The sequence below is a fragment of the Dreissena polymorpha genome, chromosome 4 (genome assembly GCF_020536995.1).
Source record: "Dreissena polymorpha isolate Duluth1 chromosome 4, UMN_Dpol_1.0, whole genome shotgun sequence".
Classification (NCBI taxonomy): Eukaryota; Metazoa; Mollusca; class Bivalvia; order Myida; family Dreissenidae; genus Dreissena; species Dreissena polymorpha.
In genome coordinates this window covers 101,729,058-101,748,465 of record NC_068358.1, presented here as the reverse complement: position 1 = coordinate 101,748,465, position 19,408 = coordinate 101,729,058, and the positions used below count along the sequence as shown (strand labels likewise).

The 19,408-nt window shown below is 35.7% G+C and overlaps 1 protein-coding gene across 1 annotated transcript; it reads right to left on the bottom strand.

Annotated features, from left to right (window-relative positions):
• On the bottom strand, nt 1–19,406 carry LOC127876844 (40S ribosomal protein S17-like). Its single transcript, XM_052422334.1, has 5 exons — nt 19,322–19,406; nt 18,953–19,104; nt 4,852–4,957; nt 3,827–3,895; nt 1–153 (listed from the first exon to the last, which is right to left on the bottom strand). The coding sequence occupies exons 1-5, from the start codon at nt 19,322–19,324 to the stop codon at nt 43–45; spliced, it is 441 nt and encodes a 146-aa protein (XP_052278294.1). The 5' UTR covers nt 19,325–19,406; the 3' UTR covers nt 1–42.
• Nucleotides 19,407–19,408: the final 2 nt, after the last annotated feature.

The following is a 19,408-nucleotide window of genomic DNA, read 5'->3' as shown; positions in this document are numbered from 1 at the left end:
TATATTCATATTTTTTTCTTTACTAGTAAAGCCTGTACAATATTAACGTGGCTGTCTCTGGTTGAATCCTCCCTGCTGGGGCCCACCAGCCTGGCCAGCTCCCATCTGAGTGATCGGGGCAGTCACCTGGAGGTTGGGGATGTTCGCAAAGTCCTGCAACAACAAAAATACATTTAGAGTAAACCCATTTATTTTTGCTTGATTTCACCTTAAGCCTAAGGCTTTATATTGAAACGCTCTTGAATGCGTTTCCTGAGACTAAGAACCAGTGCTTTGGTGTCTTTTGGGAAGATCGAAAGAACGCTCCCACTGTGGAGATTGAACCTGCTAGGCAGATCCACTAAGACCTTTTCAAAAATACATTTAAGCATCACTCTGTGAAAACATCACTCTGTTTAATGTGTCGTCCCAGATTAGTCTGTGTATTCCACACATACTATTTCAGGGATATTTTTCACCTAAACTGTATTTTTGCTACGAGACTTCTTTTGAAAGATAAATACCATAATAATGATCAGTTAAGAATTTTAAACATTAATTTAAAAACGTTAACTGTGAATATGAAATACCAAAAATTAAGTGTAAATAAATGACAAGGGCTTGTAAAACATGCATGCCCCCCATATGGGCTGTCCGTTGTAGTGGCAGCCATTGTGTGAATACGTTTTTTGTCACTGTGACCTTGACCTTTGACCTAGTGACCTGAAAATCAATAGGGGTCATCTGTGAGTCACGATCAATGTACCTATGAAGTGTCATGATCCTAGGCAAAAGCGTTCTTGAGTTATCATCCGAAAATCATTTTACTATTTCGGGTCACCGTGACCTTGACCTTGTGACCTCAAAATCAATAGGGGTCATCTGCTAGTCATGATCAATCTACCTGTGAAATTTCATGATCCTAGGCATATGCATTCTTGAGTAATCATCCGAAAACCATTTTACTATTTCGGGCCACCGTGACCTTTGACCTAGTGACCTCAAAATCAATAGGGGTCATCTGCAAGTCATGATCAATCAACCCATCAAGTTTCATGATCCTAGGCGTATGCATTCTTGAGTTATCATCCGGAAACCATTTTACTATTTCGGGTCACCGTGACCTTGACCTTTGACCTAGTGACCTCAAAATCAATAGGGGTCATCTGCGAGTCATGATCAATCTACCCATGAAGTTTCATGATCCTAGGCGTATGCGTTCTTGAGTTATCATTCAAAAACCATTTTACTATTTCGGGTCACCGTGACCTTGACCTTTGACCTAGTGACCTCAAAATCAATAGGGGTCATCTGCGAGTCATGATCAATGTACCTATGAAGTTTCATGATCCTAGGCCCAATCGTTCTTGAGTTATTGTCTGACAACCACCTGGTGGACGGACCGACTGACCGACCGACATGAGCAAAGCAATATACCCCCTCTTCTTCGAAGGGGGGCATAAATATAACAATGTGATCACATAGTATACACTCAGACAACTGTTTGGGTGATGGGTTATCATCATTCTCCATTAGAGTGGTACATGGGGTGTCATCACAGTGTAAACACGAAGAGTTTTTAATTTAAAGCATGGTGGTTACACAAAGAAGCAGCTCAATTAAATATTAGTGTTATTGGTACATTAACCATTAACTTTTAGAGATATTTATAGTATACACTCAGATTACTGTATGGGCGATGGGTTATCATCATTCTCCATTAGAGTGGTACATGGGTGTCATCACAGTGTAAACACGAAGAGTTTTTAGTTTAAAGCATGGTGGTTACACAAAGAAGCAGCTCAATTAAATATAGAGCTGCAACGATCCGATGCATCGAAAATCGGTTCGAAATGCGTCGATTCGATTACGATACCAAACCTACCAAATTTGATTCGATTCTCAAACATATAGACATATATATACATAGATACGTAAAGCTCGCTGCATTCTGACTATTTGATACGGGAAGGTGTAGGTTTTATCTTTACTTGTAATTACGACGCGCGCGATTGGCTGCTTATTACCTTAGTCATCCAATCAATAAGCGTGTTACGGTCTACTTTCGGAAAAAGCGTCAATATGGCTGAACAAGTTGTGGCCGACAAATTGAAATTATCAGATGCACCTAAGAAGCCAAAATCAAAAGTGTGGCAGTATTTTGGGTTTCGGGATGGTAGCCCTCCCGATAAAGCAAAGTGTAAACTGCTTCACGGATGCAAGCATAACGTTGATTTAGCAAGACTAAGAGGTAGCACAAGTGCAATTACTCAAGTTGCCAGCCAGAAAAGTAGTTCTGTTTCTGTTGGGAATTTTTTAAGTTTATTAGAGAATGTTCTTTGTCCTACAGGTAACAGATGATGCTGTCACGGCTAAATGGTAAACATGCTTGTAGCGGTTTTGGATATAAGTTTAATAGTTATAGTACTATCACTCCACTGATTCCAGATGTTCTTATGATTATTTATTTAATTTTATTTTATTGTGTATTCAACATAACATATTCAAGTCATAAGTTTTTATATTAAAATTGAGTCCTAATTTGCTATTCTTTTTTATGTTTTTTATTGAAATATTGACATATTTTGAATGACAATTAGCAGTTTCTTGTAAAATATTTTTTACAAATGTTAATTTAACACACTTTCAACAGTTTTTAAAACACTGTTGAACCAACCAAACTATATCAAACAAACACACAATTTGACAAATGCCCAAGATATCTAGGTATGCGACACTTTTGAACAGAAATGTTAATTTTGAGGCAGAAGAGTGATTATATGATAAAACTAGGTTAGAAGATGAATCGAATCGAAAAAATCGGTTTCGGAGTGTCTGAAATCGAAATCGAATAGAATCGAGCTGTTGGTGAATCGTTGCAGCTCTAATTAAATATTAGTGTTATTGATACATTAACAATTAACTTTTAGAGATATTTATAGTATACACTCAGACAACTATTTGGGTGATGGGTTATCATCATTCTCCATTAGAGTGGTACATGGGGTGTCATCACAGTGTAAACACGAAGAGTTTTTAATTTAAAGCATGGTGGCTGCACAAAAAGAACACTTTAATTGAATATTTAGTGTTATGGATACCTTTTACTTTTACTTTTACATATAAATTTATGGTATGCACTCAGACAACTGTTTGGGTAATGGGTTGTCATCACAGTGTCAAATAATGAGTTTTGTGCTCTCTCATTTTCTATTTGTACTTTATAGGCTTATCTGGAGGTCACTTTACAAACAAGCATAAAGCCAAGTTTTTCCAAAGCGAGGCCCATGATTTACGGTACAGTCTTTCCAAACAACACAGCTATATTAATATTCATAATATAAATAATAGGTCGAACACGTTTTGCAATACAAATAATTTTTTATTTTCTCAGAATCAAACATGTGTCAACTAAAAGGCTTGATAACTCGGTTTTAGAGTGCTGTTAAATATAAAGTTGTGGGTTCCTTTCACAGATAAGTCAAATAAGGTGTGTGTGGATTTGTCTTAAATGACTTACAGTATTGTTCAGTTGAACATAATGCATTTCTTTGATTTTGTAAAATCACAAATACTGAAATAAGCACAAGCTGTGAACCTACTAGGTCTAGTTATCTTGTTAAAATTCTAAGAATTATATTGAAGGGATTGCTACCTTTACCTGCTCTCATGCAATGCTATGATATACAAGTTTCAAATTGTTTGGCCAAACTGCTTGTAACATTTATTGATATGCAATTTGTACAGCATCCAATAGTATTTCAATCCCATAACAGCAGTCAGTTCACCGTATCACAGTTCCCTGGGTAGTCTGGTTTACAAATTGTTATTTACTATGAACACTTACCAGCATTTTCAACATCTCCTTGGTGTCTGGATCCACCTCAATGACATCATTTTGCTCCAGGAGGGAAATCTGAGGAACAAAATTTCATGGTCAACTTCTGCCTGATGGAATGGCCAAACTGCTGCTATTCTGAATGGCCAAAATTAGTCAGATCTGAACATCACTCTGCATACAAGAATGTCTAACTATTCATAGGTTGTTTTTTTTTTTTTATATTGATTTTAAAGACAATTTCCAAGGTTAACTTTGGTGTTAATTGCATCATTAACAAGATGTGTTTGTGAAACACAATGTCCCCCTATATGACGTTTGACCTTGTAGGATGACCTCGACCCTTCACCATTAAAAATGTGCAGCTCCTTGAGATACACACGCATTTCAAATATAAAATTGCTAGCTTCAATATTACAGAAGTGACATTACATGCGCAATTTTGACCCATATATTTGACCTTGAAGGATGACCTTGACCTTTCACCACTCAAAATGTGCAGCTCCATGAGATACACATGCATGCCAAATATCAAGTTGCTATCTTCAATATTGCAAAAGTATTCATAAAATAAGCTATTTAGGCCACATATATTTGACCTCTGACCTTGAAGGATGACATTGACCTTTCACCACTCACAATGTGCAGCTCCATGAGATACACATGCATGCCAAATATCAAGTTGCTATCTTCAATATTGAAAAAGTATTCATAAAATGAGCGATTTTGGCCACATATATTTGACCTCTGACCCTAAAGGATGACCTTGACCTTTCACCACTCAAAATGTGCAGCTTCATGAGATACACATGCATGCCAAATATGAAGTTGCTATCTTCAATATAGCAAAAGTTATTGCAAAAAGTTAAAGTTGGCGCAAACCAACCAACCAACAGACAGGGCAAAAACAATATGTCCCTCACTACTATTTAGTGGGGGACATAAAAAGAAATTATCTTAAGTAAAGGGTAAAAATCTTGTTTTAATCAATTAATCAAATTGTTACGTATTAATTTGACATTTTCATCGTATACCTCTGGAACGTAGTTGTCTCTCCTTTCTCTCTCCTCCTCCTGCAGTTTAATGGAGATGCCACGAACTGGACCACGCTGAATACGCTTCATCAAATGGGTGAGAAACCTGTAAAATATGGTGGTCTTTTAGATACAATAAGAACAATTTGGAATTCTGTTTATAGAACTTTGTAAAACCGTCAGTTTATTCATCAAATTGATAGTCACACATTGTAAAGCAAGATGTAAAAACTATTCACTCATAACATCATTAGAGCTGTAACCATTCACCCATCATTCGATTCGATTCGATTTCGATACCAAATGGTCCGATTCGATTATTTTTGATTCGATTCATATTAAACTATTTGCTGCTTATTTTGCAAACTATTTCATGTTTGGTTTGTGAATTATATTAATTAATTAATAATGAATTAATATGTTTGGTATTTGTTATTAACTTATTATGTATAACATTTAAAGTGTTTGTTTTTTTAAATAAAATTTAAAAACGCAACATTGTTTTATAAGTAACAAATTTATTGAACAAAACTTCCTGTTGAGTTATTCTTAAATAACATAAAATGCATAATGTACCACCTGTGTTAAAACAGCTTTATTATAATGTTCCGCAATAGATTAAAAGATTTGTTTATTTCAAAATGGCGAATTGATGTAAATGACTCTCCATCACTATATTTGTACAAAGAATTGAAACCCATATTTGAAAGATCTATTTATTTAGACAAAATTGAAAATTCGAAATTTAGAAACATAATCGCAAAATTGAGATTATCTTCCCATGTTCTATTTATAGAAACTGGTAGGCACCAAAATATTCAAAGAAATGAAAGAACATGTACATTTTGTTCAATGAATGAAATTGAAGATGAGTACCATTTTGTTCTTATTTGTCCTTTATATGATAATATTAGAAATACATGTATACCTGTTTTTTACAAAAGAAGACCAAGTATGTTTAAATTTGTACAATTGTTGAATGAGACTAGAAAATCTGTATTGATACGTCTAGCTAACTTTTGTATAAAAGCATTTAAACTTAGAGCCGAAAATTTATAGTCTTATGAGAGAATAGTTTTTTCCCCAAAATTGTGATTTTGTAAATAATTTATAACTGCATAATGTCTATATTTTATTTTTCTCAATCACTAACGGATCATAATCATTTACTTAACTTTGTTTAACAATTAAGAGCCTTCTCTTTCTCTTTCATATTGCATTCTCACAAAAATCATCTATGTGTAAAAATGCATAACATTTGTTGTTAGTTTGACGCATGTGTATGTATATGTATTTATGATTGATTTATTGTTTTTGACGATGAGCTGTATATGCTTAAGTCGCAAATAAACTATCTGTTCTGTTCTGTTAAACAGAATAAAACAACAACAAAAAACATGTAACTTTCTGTTGACTTCTTAACAGAATGCACACAGTTTAGTAAACAAACCATGTGGGTAACTTACGTCAACAAAACACGTTTTGAAAGTTGCCTTTGCATCAGAACCTTTACGAAACCCGAAATGTTCCCATACTTTTGATTTTAATTTTGACGGTGCGTCTTTTGGCGTGGTTGAAGAAGCCATTATACCGGCTGATGTAATGCTCAGCATGTTATTCATTCATTCATTGGATGCCATATTGGCTATTGACAAATCACAAGACGTATTACAAATGACAAGAACGTTTAGATGACGGATTTTGAAAATAAGGTTTAAAATGCGAATCAATCGGAATTGCAGTAAATCAAATCGAAATTGGCCGTATTGGTATCGAAATCAAATCGGCGGCGGTGATCAGTTTTTCTATGCATTAAACCGAATCGTTACAGCTCTAAACATCATACAAGAAGACTATTGTCAAGCAATATGGTCCCCTACCGATGAAACTCCACTATTTTCAGCAATATTTATTTCTAGTCTATTTGTTGCCCTAGAAACCAGAATTTATGACATAGGAACAAAATGAAATGAGGTGCATAATCTCCATATTTCTATCTATCTATGTTTCAAGTTTCATAAAAAATATGAAGATCGTTTAAAGTTATCGCAGATTCCACCATTTTCAGCAATATTTCTAGTCTATTTGTTGCCATAGCAACCAGAATTCTTGACGTAGAAACAAAATGAAATGACGTGCATAATCTCCATATAGCCATCTGTACATGTTTCAAGTTTAAATAAAAAATATGAAGAACTTTTAAGTTATTGCAGGATCCAGAAAAGTGTGACAGTGGATTCATGAAATGGGCTGTTTGTGAATTTCAAACATGGAAGAAGATGAACAAGGCTCCATTTTAGTTCTTCTTCAATGCTTTGAGCTTTATAGGTTAAGTGAAGGAAAAAGCCAAAACTAATTTGATTGTTGTTGTCATTTGTGCAACAAATTTCTTTGTCCACCATCTTAGAAAATGATGAACATGACAGTTATGTATAGATTCGCAAAATGGTATATGTCGGAGTGTCGGACTACAAAGTCTACATTCTCTTACAAATATTAATGCCTGATAATGTTCTGTGACACCTCGGAACGCTCTGTATGCACTTGTCATGGAAGGTGGTACCTTATGCAGTGTGTAAATCAAATGCTTCATAAATTGAGCACTGTTATTTATCCTATCAACTTAATTACAAGGGCTGTTTGTAAAACATGCATGTCCCCCATATGGGCTCTCAGTTGTAGTGACAGCCATTTTGTAAATATATTTTTTGTCACTGTGACCTTGACCTTTGACCTAGTGACCTGAAAATCAATAGGGGTCATCTGCGAGTCATGATCAAGGTACCTAAGAAGTTTCATGATCCTAGCCATAAGCTTTCTTGAGTTATCATCAGGAAACCATTTTACTATTTTGGGTCACTGTGACCTTGACCTTTGACCTAGAGACCTGAAAATCAATAGGGGTCATCTGCCAGTCATGATCAATGTACCTATCAAGTTTCATGATCCTAGGCATAAGCGTTCTTGAGTTATCATCGGAAACCATTTTACTATTTCGGGTCACCGTGACCTTGACCTTTGACCTAGTGACCTGAAAATAAATAGGGTTCATCTGCTAGTCATGATCAATCTACCTATCAAGTTTCATGATCCTAGGCATAAGCGTTCTTGAATCATCATCCGGAAACCATTTTACTATTTTGGGTCACTGTGACCTTGACCTTTGACCTAGTGACCTGAAAATCAATAGGGGTCATCTGCTAGTCATGATCAATCTACCTATCAAGTTTCATGATCCTAGGCATAAGCGTTCTTGAATTATCATCCGGAAACCATTTTACTATTTTGGGTCACAGTGACCTTGACCTTTGACCTAGTGACCTGAAAATCTATAGGGGTCATCTGCGAGTCATGATCAATGTACCTATGAAGTTTTATGATCCTAGGCCTAAGCGTTTTTGAGTTATCATCCGGAAACCACCTGGTGGACGGACGGACGGACGGACCGACCGACATGTGCAAAGCAATATACCCCCTCTTCTTCGAAGGGGGGCATAAAAATAATCGAATAGAGATGTGTCTATGTAGTAAATCAATCAAAGTCAGAGCATCACATAAAATGATCAACACTGATATGTCTGACATCTAGGCTCACACGTTTGGTCAAGAGACAATTAAGATGTTATTGATAAGGGCATGTGGTGCCTTTGAAAAGGCAAAAAGTAAAAAGGCCGTAAAACAGACCTGATCCCGAACCAAAATTGTTTAAAAAAATTCCAATTTATATAAAACAAGAGGGCCTGAAAGGCCCAAAGTCGCTCACCTGAGATAACAAGATATTATTGGGACAAATCTTCTGACCAAGTTTCATGAAGATCAGAAAATAAACCTCTAGAGTGTTAACAAGGTTTTACTATAGCCATATAAGGAAAAATGCCCCGCCCCCTGGCAGCCATGTTTTTCAACCAACCGGCATCATTTTTGTACACTTCCAAGATATTATCAGGATGAATATTCTGACCAAGTTTCATGAAGATCGGACAGTAAATGTGGCCTCTACAGTGTTAACAAGATTTTACTATAGCCGTATAAGGAAAAATGCACCGCCCCTTGGAAGCCATGTTTTTCAAGCAAACATAATTATTTTCGAACTCATCCAAGATATCATTGAGACCAATCTTCTGACCAAATTTCATGAAGATTTGACAATAAATGTGACCTCTAGAGTGTTAACAAGGTTTTACTAAAGCCATATATAGCCATATAAGGAAAAATGCCCCGCCTCTGGTGGCCATGTGTTTAAAGCAACAAAAAACATTTTCAAACTCATCCAAGATATCATTGGGACAAATCTTCAGACCAAGTTTCATGATGATCGGAAAATAAATGTGACCTCTAAGTGTTAACAAGGTCATACATTTCAATATAATTTAAAATAAAAGTTAAGAAGAACATGTGTCGAAAAATGCGAAATAAGCCAGATATTTAATGCTGAAATCGAAAATGTCTGTACAGTTGAATTTGCCAGAATGTATATCATGCATGTACGATGTGCATCTTAATTCATACGACACACGAACACTAACTCCGATCCTTATAAAAAGACGAATTCTTCGGTTATTGTAGGAAAATATGTATGAAATATCTTCGTCACCATCGGCTCGGGGCGCTTATTGGTCTTTGCTGCATTTTATGAAATTTGTCTTCAATGACTTGCCTATTTTGTGTTATTGTAACATGTATTAATCAATATATTACAATTTAACACATATAAAAATTGTATAGTCTCGCTTTAATTGTTTGACAAAAGAATGCAATATTGTACAGAATCATCAAACAATAAAAAACATATTCAAAAGTTTGCTATCTTCCAGAATGTAAAACTATCATTTATAATTAATTCCACTTAATCTTCTTGTGCTATAAAAAATTATTTTAACAAGAGATGTGTTCGTCAGAAAAATACAATGCCCCCTATTGCGCCGCTTTAATATATTTTTTTAGACCTTTGACCTTGAAGGATGACCTTGACCCTGAACTTCCACCACTCAAAATGTGCAGCTTCATGAGAACGCCGCTTTGAATTTTTTTGGACCTTTGACCTTGAAGGATGACCGACCTTGACCTTGAACTTCCACCACTCAAAATGTGCAGCTTCATGAGATGCTCATGCATGCCAAATATCAAGTTACTATCTTGAATATTGAAAAAGTTATGGCCAATGTTAATTTTTTTTTGGACGGACGGACAGACTGACTGACAGACAGTTCAACTGCTATATGCAACTCTACCGGGGGCATAAAAAGGGAGACAACTCTGTCAATTCAACATAATTTTTCAAAAGCCATTTTGCAGTTACTTCCCTTGACATGCTAAACTAGTGTTCACAAGCTGTTATACTATATAAATATAAGGAAAATGACCCCCCCCCGCAGCCATGCTTTTTTACCGATCCGAACCATTTTCGAACTCAACCGCCATATCCAGAAAACACATGTTCTGACCAAATTTCATTAACATTGGACCAAAAATGTGACTTCTAGAGTGTTCACATGTAGTGCTGCAACAATATACCGGTTTATCGGTATATATCGCAATACGCAATCCGCATATTGTATTGCGATACGATTTTCATCATACCGGTACGAACATTTTACAAAAATGCATTCACATTTCGTCCAGAAAAGCCATTCGAAATAATGATAACAAGGTAAACAAAACAAAGCAGTGTTAAAAAAAAATTGCCATAAAAATAGCATTCTGATAAGTGTTTTATATGGAGTAGCGTTGTTACATCGGAGCATTCGTTCGATACTTTTGAACAGATTATCTTTGAATTAATTGCGCACAGCTGTAAATGTTTTGTTCGATTCTGAATTGAGCATTATTAAATTTGTATTCCAAATTTCGGAATTACGCTTCCAAATTTTAATGCTAATGCGACAATAAAAAATTCTAGCGTCAAATAAAAAGTGCTTTATCCTTTGTCTCAATAAAAAGCGCGCGAAAATTATACAGACATGCAGGGTTCGACACTAAGGCACGTCCGACAGACATTGTCTAGTAAGATCGGTGGTCGGGCTAGTAAAACTGCGGGCTAGCTTGTCCGACTGGTCGTACATAAATTAAACAAAAATCTATACTGATTCATATAACTATAAATAACTGCTGTGAAAACCTTTACTTTAAATGTGTAAAATTACTCTTGTATCCGTTATTACCATTAAAACAAAACTAGTATATTTAAATAAACGCGGAGCATTCACACGATTCATCGCTATTTTTAGACGCAAAGGAGAGCTTCCTGCAGAAATTGCTTGTTTCACTTGGTCAAGTTGTTATGAATATTAATGATTTTCTGCAGCGACGTATAACTGTAGAGCATGTTTTTACGACTTCTATCGAAAATCGGTGTCATCAATGAAAACATTTTTGCGTAGAAGACAAGATAATGTAATTTAAAGAATGGCTTTGTTAAAGTTCGGATTTTTGTTCGACAAATCAGTTAACAAGAGTTCCGCGGTCGGAGATGACCGCATTGAAGCCGGATTTTTGATTTAAATGACAGGAAAGTACCTTTCGTGTTTTTGTCAATGCAATACTTAAATTACTGAAATATTGTTCAAAGGTCAAAATGAAATGTAAGTACTTTTCAAGGCATGAGCAAACCTTGTGTTATGTTTTGAATGCATGCATATACATGAACAACAATAACATTTAAGGTCACAAATATGAACTTGAATTGACAATTAGGAAAGTTTGATCTCAATTTTTTTTTTTTTAACATTTTTACATTCAAGGTCACGGTGACCTTGACCTTGAAATGACCAGTGGTCATCTACTAGTTCTGGCCAACCTTCATATCAAGTTTGAAGACTCTAGGTCTAAGCATACCAAAGTATTAACAACTTTAACATATTTACATCCAAGGTCACAGTGACCTCGACCTTCAAATGAATGACCTTGAAATGACCAGTGGTCATCTAAGTGTGCTTGCAAACCTTTACGTCAAGTTTGAGATTCTAGGTCCAAGCATACCAAAGTTATAACAATTTTAACATTTTAACATTGAAGGTCACAGTGACCTTGACCTTCAAATGAATGACATTGAAATGAGCAGTGGTGATCTTCTAGTACTGGCCAACCTTTATGTCAAGTTTGAAGACTCTAGGTACAAGCATACCAAAGTTATAACATGGAATAAGAACTTTAACATTTTTACCTACAAAAGTTATAAGAACTTTAACATTTTTACATTCAAGGTCACAGTGACCTTGACCTTAGAATGAATGACCTTGAAATGACCAGTGGTCATCTAAGTGTGCTTGCAAACCTTCATGTCAAGTTTGAAGACTCTATGTCCAAGCATACCAAAGTTATAACAATTTTAACATTTTAACATTTAAGGTCACAGTGACCTTGACCTTCAAATGAATGACATTGAAATGACCAGTGGTCATCTTCTAGTACTGGCCAATCTTTATTTCAAGTTTGAAGACTCTAGGTACAAGCATACCAAAGTTATAACATGAAATAAGAACTTTAACATTTTTACATTCAAGGTCACAGTGACCTTGACCTTCAAATGAATGACCTTGAAATGTCCAGTGGTTACTTACTAGTTCTGGCCAACCTTCATGTCAAGTTTCAAGACTCTAGGTCCAAGCATACCAAAGTTATAACAACTTTAACATTTTTACATTCAAGGTCACAGTGACCTTGACCTTCAAATGAATGACCTTGAAATGTCCAGTGGTTACTTACTAGTTCTGGCCAACCTTCATGTCAAGTTTCAAGACTCTAGGTCCAAGCATACCAAAGTTATAACAACTTTAACATTTTTATATTGAAGGTCACAGTGACCTTCACCTTCAAATGAATGACCTTGAAATGACCAGTGGTCATCTGTTAATCCTGGCCAACCTTCATGTCAAGTTTGAAGACTCTAGGTCCAAGCATACCAAAGTTATACCATGAAATAAGAACTTTAACATTTTTACATTCAAGGTCACAGTGACCTTGACCTTCAAATGAATGACCTTGAAATGACCAGTGGTTACTAACTAGTTATGGCCAACCTTCATGTCAAGTTTCAAGACTCTAGGTCCAAGCATACCAAAGTTATAACAACTTTAACATTTTTTATATTGAAGGTCACAGTGACCTTGACCTTCAAATGAATGACCTTGAAATGACCAGTGGTCATCTGTTAATCCTGGCCAACCTTCATGTCAAGTTTGAAGACTCTAGGTCCAAGCATACCAAAGTTATACCATGAAATAAGAACTTTAACATTTTCGAGCACGCCGCCTGCCCGCCCGCCCCCCCGCCCGCCCGACAACATCAATCTATAAGCCGAGATTTTTTTGAAAAAAATCCGGCTAATAAAAAAGAATCCGACGCTTAACTGACACAAAACGTAAATATGAAGAAACACGAAAACGTCAATTTTATCCAAGATGGAAAATCTAGTCAGTTCCCATGGCTTTAATTTAACGAAGAAAAGCAAAAAAAGGGGTTATTTTATTGTTTTACTCTGCATAAAAAAAATCTGGTCTTCACTGATTATTTACTGATAAATCCTGATTAAACAGTTACATGACACAATTGTGTTCATTTGCTACATGCATGTCATTTATGGTCTAGTAGACATCAGGTTCGGGCTAGTACATTTTAAGAGGAGCTGGTCCGACGGTCTTGCTGTAAAAAAAGTTAATGTCGAACCCTGACATGTAGAACGTGGCATAGAAAGTATGGGTGTATTTTGTGTTGTATAAAAACGGGAACTTCACATCAGGTGAATAACGAGTGTTCAGTGGAAAAAAATGCCCCGGTTGGACGTTATTTCATCACATCTTTAAATAGTAACGAATGCCAAAATGCATTCGATACTTAAGAAAATTTGCCAATGTTTGTGTTTCTTGTTATTCTTGAGCACATTTATAGTAAATATATACCATATTTTGCTTTAAAGCTGGAATATACGGGATTATTGGGTAATTGGCAAGTTATATTTTTGGTACAAGTTAGCAATATATTGCGATATATTGCAATACGGGTTTTTGAACTGACAATATATTGCAATACGGTTTTTGACGTATTGTTGCAGCACTATTCACATGTTTTCACTATAAACATATAGAGAAAACTGCCCCGCCCCCTGGCGGCCATGTTATTCCACTGATCTGGACCATTTTCGAACTCGTCCGAGATATCAATGAAACCAATGCTTTGACCAAGTTTCATGATGATTAGGCAAAAATTGTGACTTCTAGAGTGTTCACAAGGTTTCTCTGTAGCCATATAAGGAAAACTGCCTCACCCCCTGGCGGCCATGTTTTTCAACGGACCGGAACCATTTTTGAACTCAACCAACATATTATTGAGACAAACATTTTGACAAAGTTACATGAAGATTGGGCATCAAATGTGACTTCTACAGTGTTCACAGGGTTTTTCTTTTTTTGACCTGGTGACCTAGTTTTTGACCCAGCATGACCCAGTTTCGAACTCAGTCGAGGTATCAATGGGACAAATGTTCTGACCAAGTTTCATGAAGATCAAACAATAAATGTGGTCTCTAGAGTGTTCACAAGGCAAATGTTGACAACGCACAACACACAAAAGGCAATCACAAAAGCTCACCATGAGCACGTTGTGCTCAGGTGAGCTAAACATTTTTTTAGAAAAAAGTGTCCTAAGATTATTATATCTCATTTTATTTCAAAAACATCTCACAAAGTATACAGCTATATTTTATATGATTTTTTCCTGATCTGTCAATATTTGTTGTGTAGTTATTTAAGGTCATTTCAAACAGCCTTGCTGTTGGGCTAGCTCTTTCGCGATGTGGTGTGTCTGATTACCGCTCTGGAGGTCGTGGGTTCAATTCCCCCCTTGAGCTTTGTATTTTCACAATAGTTGATACAAAAATCACAATTTGGTTCATTTTGTCAATAAAAAATTCAAAATTTGCCATTAAATCGATTTAAAAATCCATACTTTACCAATCTCATTTTCCAAAATTGCTAGAAAAATGAACTGTCAGTATGCAAAAAAGGGCATGCTGGCGGTGCAACATGACCCAGATGGTCAGTACCAAGGATTAGTTGCAATAATTCAACTTGCAGCTGTATAACCCAAAGCAGGGGTTTTTTTTAGAAAAAGGGGAAGACGCTGGACGCTGGGTAAAAGGGGAAAATCGAGCGCGAAAGAGACATATTTGGGGAAAAAATAAAAACTGCTCATTTCAATGTCTATAACTCACCTACAGACTTCAGGGTTGTTTTTTAGAAAAAGAGGCATGTCTCTGACCTTTTTGTTCTTAAACACATGAACAAGTATGATATTAAAGTCAAAGTCCTAAATAAAGTTGCAGGTGTAGATCTAATAATGGGAAATGTTTTCAACTGGGGCCGGAGAATGATGTCAATATTATGATTTCAATTTCATGATGAATGGGTTGACGATCTAGATCTGCTACAGTATTGGAAGGGAAAGGTGCGGCAGCTGCCGATTGTATACTTTCACTTTCACAATAATCCAACAGTATTAATCGATGTTGATTACATGTACGTCCGAATCTTGCTGGGTTTCAACGGTTTTTGATGATTCATTCTTAAAAAATGCGTCAACGCAATTAATATTTTCCGAGTCCGAACGTTTTATTTTGTTCGTGTATGAACGCCAATTGTGAGACTTTTTTCTGTTTTTACATTTATATATTGGCTTTCACATAACCCGGATGAAAATTCGACTGGTTTCCGGTAATTAATTGACGAAACACCCTTCTCGCGCAAGACCGGAATCCAGTAAAATAGTCACATGATTAGTTGCCCGGTTTCCATGACGTAATTTAAGAGCTATATATAGAATCACTGGGATTCCGAGATTTGAGTGTTCGTCGGGAGAGAGCGAGATCGTTGTACATGGTACAAATTGGATAAGTGTCGACTTCCCAAAAGAAAAAAAAACCATTTCTTTGAGGGTAAAATATTATATTTTGGTGAAAAATTATATTTTTGGAGGGGAAATGGTATTTTTAGGGGAAAAATTCTGGTAGGGGAAGACGCCGAATATCGGCGTCATTTTCTTAGTAAAAAAAAACCCTGCAAAGGGATGCTGAGAGTTGAAATATGCCATCTATTGTCCAAAGGTGCAAAATTTCATCACCACTGCAAAGGCTTAGGAACACTGATACTGCAAAGACGTATCAATGTTTACCTGTCTAAAGCACAAACTCATGCAAATGGTACCATTAAGCAAGAAATAATTGCTTTTTAGCTACTTTGTTATTCTTTTGTATGCTCTATCCACCATATTGGGAACCGTTGTTATGTTGCAGACAAAGTGTTGCTATTGGTTAGGTCACATTACACCAATATTTTCCACATTGTGATATTGATGTACCCCCTAAGTTGATATAAGATATTTGAGTTGTCAAGTATTTACAGTTGCACTGTTCGAAATTTCAAAATGAAAATGACAGCAAGAATAGTGTGTTGAAATATCGTCATGTTTTTTAGGTAGCATGCAAAGGATAATGTCTGTAGGCTGCCATTCAGGTAAACTTAATGTGTTTATGAAGTTTATTGATCCCTTTCCTTAATTGGTAACGCATCTGTTTAGTGATGCGCACGAAATCTATGCGCAGATTTGCGATTGTGATTATGAAGACATGCATATGGACTCCAAGAGCCGCCATAGCAAAATTCATCAAAGGCTTTGGAAGTACTTTTATACGGACTATACCAAGGATCTGGCTTATTGTAACTTAGTCCATATAAACAGACTCCCAGAGCCTTCGATAATTTTTGCTATTGCTGCTCTGGCAGTCCATATGCACCCCTTCATAAACATGGGTGCAGTTCAGCGCAGCGAATCCATGCGCTTCACTAAACAGACGTCGTTCGAGACATATTGAGGAAAATAATATATAAACTTCATAAACATGTTAAATTTACCTGAATGGCAACCTACGGATGTCATCCTTTGCATGCACCGTATAAAAACACGACGATGTTTCAACACACTTTTCTCGCTGACATGTTTATGTTTAAATTTGGAACAGTGTATTCTGTATCGAATACCACATCGTTATCAACTTTATAGGCTGGAGCACATAACCCGACGTGCAAAATATTGGTGTACTGCGACCTAACCAATATTGGGTCAATTTTCCAATTTGGCGGATACATCGTACAAAACAAAACCCAAGTCAATAAAATCAATTATTTTTTGCTTTAATGGTACCATTTGGATGAGTTTGTGGTTAAGATAGGTAAAGTTTTATAAGTTCTTGCAGTTTCAGTGTTCCTTAACCCTTGCATTGTTTATAACATTTTGCACCCATGGCCAAGAGAGAGCGCATTGCAACTATCAGCAACCCATTGGGTTTTAAAGCTGATAGTTGAATTATTGCAACTAATTGTATGCCTCGTTCTCATACTTTTGTGTCTTCTCATTGGATTCGTGCTCAATTTAATACGTCATTTTCGCTCTTGCCAAATACTTCGCGTGTCAGGATTCTATTCAAGTAGATCGAGCGTTTACAACTGCTGACTATTTTGCCGAGAAAATGAGTTTTAAACAAGAAATGTTCCACACAGACATAGATATTGCTTAAATTGTGGTAAAAAATACCATTGCAGAGTATTATTGCATTAAAAATCGCCAGCATTTAAAACAAAAAAGCTTAGAAATTCTGTGCAAGTGGCAGAAACATTTCTAAGGAAGGCCGTGCTCTATTTAATTCGGAGCACTGAGAGGTACCCGACAGGGTATTGTAACTCAATAAGCCTGACAAGCGAGACGATTATATTTCAATTAACATGTTTGCATTGTTTTGTAAGTAACCATGGTAAAAAATATTTACATCCTTGCTCTTATTTGGAATTTTATATTTGAAAATAAATGGCTTCCATCATTAAATACACATTCAATTGTGTCTTAGAAAGAGGACATTGCAATCCGTTACGTAAAAAATAACTTCCCCACTGAGAACCCCATTTAGAACGAGGTCAAGCGAGGAGCACGAATCCAATGAGAAATATCTTCTGGATGATGCAGATCATTGGCCTTCACCTTCACAAGTTGAAAAAAAAGTAAATATGTAAATAGCTGAAATAATTTGCGTTCAGAATAAAACTGAACGCTGAAACTCCGGTCTCTAAAAACTATAACAAAAAATAAATACAATATTATTATGGGAATTATAGTATTTACAAGTGTATATATCTGAAATCTACCTGTTGTTTGACAAATATGAACTTAGATCACAAAAATTACCTGTATTACATTAAAAATCATAGACATGGAGCGATCATTTTCTCAAAGGCAGCCATTTTGGCTTTGTTGTTGTTGTTGTTATTTCGTACCTTTTACTTTTGGGGTATTTTGTTACTGTTGATTCTAATATTTTGAGTTATTATAGTTATAATTCTTTTTTTGCTTCATCTTCTTACTATTTCCAATTTCATTTCTTACTGTTTTGCGCATATTGCACACTTAATTTTTGTGTTCGAACTCAGTTACAAACATAGTTGAATTTAACCTCCAGTTCAAGGGAGATAACATGAACCCTTTACTATACAAGGATTTATATTTGATGAAACAAACTCGAAATATAGTTTATTATCAGGTAAATTTCGATATATTTTGCTCAATAAATACTATTTAGGCAACGTTCTTTCATAATAGTCACAAATATGTGTGTATTTAAATTCAGGAGTGATGCGACCGAAATTCGTGTCGGAACTTTGCTATTAAAAAGATAGAGTGGACTATTGACACCAAGAGTCTGCCAAAGCAATAATCATCAAAAGACTCTAAGGCGGCAATTTATATTGACTTATATGTAAACAAAGACGATTTTCAGATGGTTTAATACTGAAATAGCATTTTATTGAGGATATAAAAGTTATACAATGCTAAAAATACTTGTCATTGTTTGCGCATGCGCGAAATACATAGTTAAGGGGCACGAATGTACGAGAACACTGCATAACTAGTTTTGATTCATGTGAGTTGATCCGTGTATTATGTATTTTCGGATTCATATGCATATTTTGTTCACCTAATGCATGTGAGTGAAATTGAAGATGTTGACGGATAAACGTCGGTTAAAATAGCTCTATAAACTGAAAAATACAATAATCGTTACCCTGCGACACGATTCCTGAGCTTCTTGCTAGGCAGGATGGCAATGTCCTCACAAACCCGCTTGTTTGTATGGAAGTCCAAAGTCAGTTTTGTGTAATACTTCTCGATTATCACTCGAGCTGCCTTCTTCACGGTCTTAGTTCGAACACGAGCCTAAAGGTAAAATTAAGATTGTTTTGTTTACGTAAAATACGCCTGTCAAAATTAATGATAACATGATCTTCACAAGACAGAATTATATATATAAGTATTTAATCACTACGTAAATATGTTTTGTTCCTAAAATACAATAGATAAATACAAGATACATTTCACATATTACGATGCTGATGGATAAATATATTTGATTTATACATATTTTCATGCCTACCATTTTGAACCGGAAGTTGAAAAGACCGTTTGTCGATTGGGTTACATACAACTATGAAAAGGGAAACATTACAGAAATAGTGAAATG

Excerpts from the sequence above, each read along its gene's own strand:
- LOC127876844 (XM_052422334.1), bottom strand. Across the intron at positions 3,896-4,851 it reads GAGACAACTACGTTCCAGAG|ATTTCCCTCCTGGAGCAAAA; the intron begins GTATACGATGAA and ends TTTGTTCCTCAG. Across the intron at positions 154-3,826 it reads AGGAGATGTTGAAAATGCTG|GACTTTGCGAACATCCCCAA; the intron begins GTAAGTGTTCAT and ends TTGTTGTTGCAG.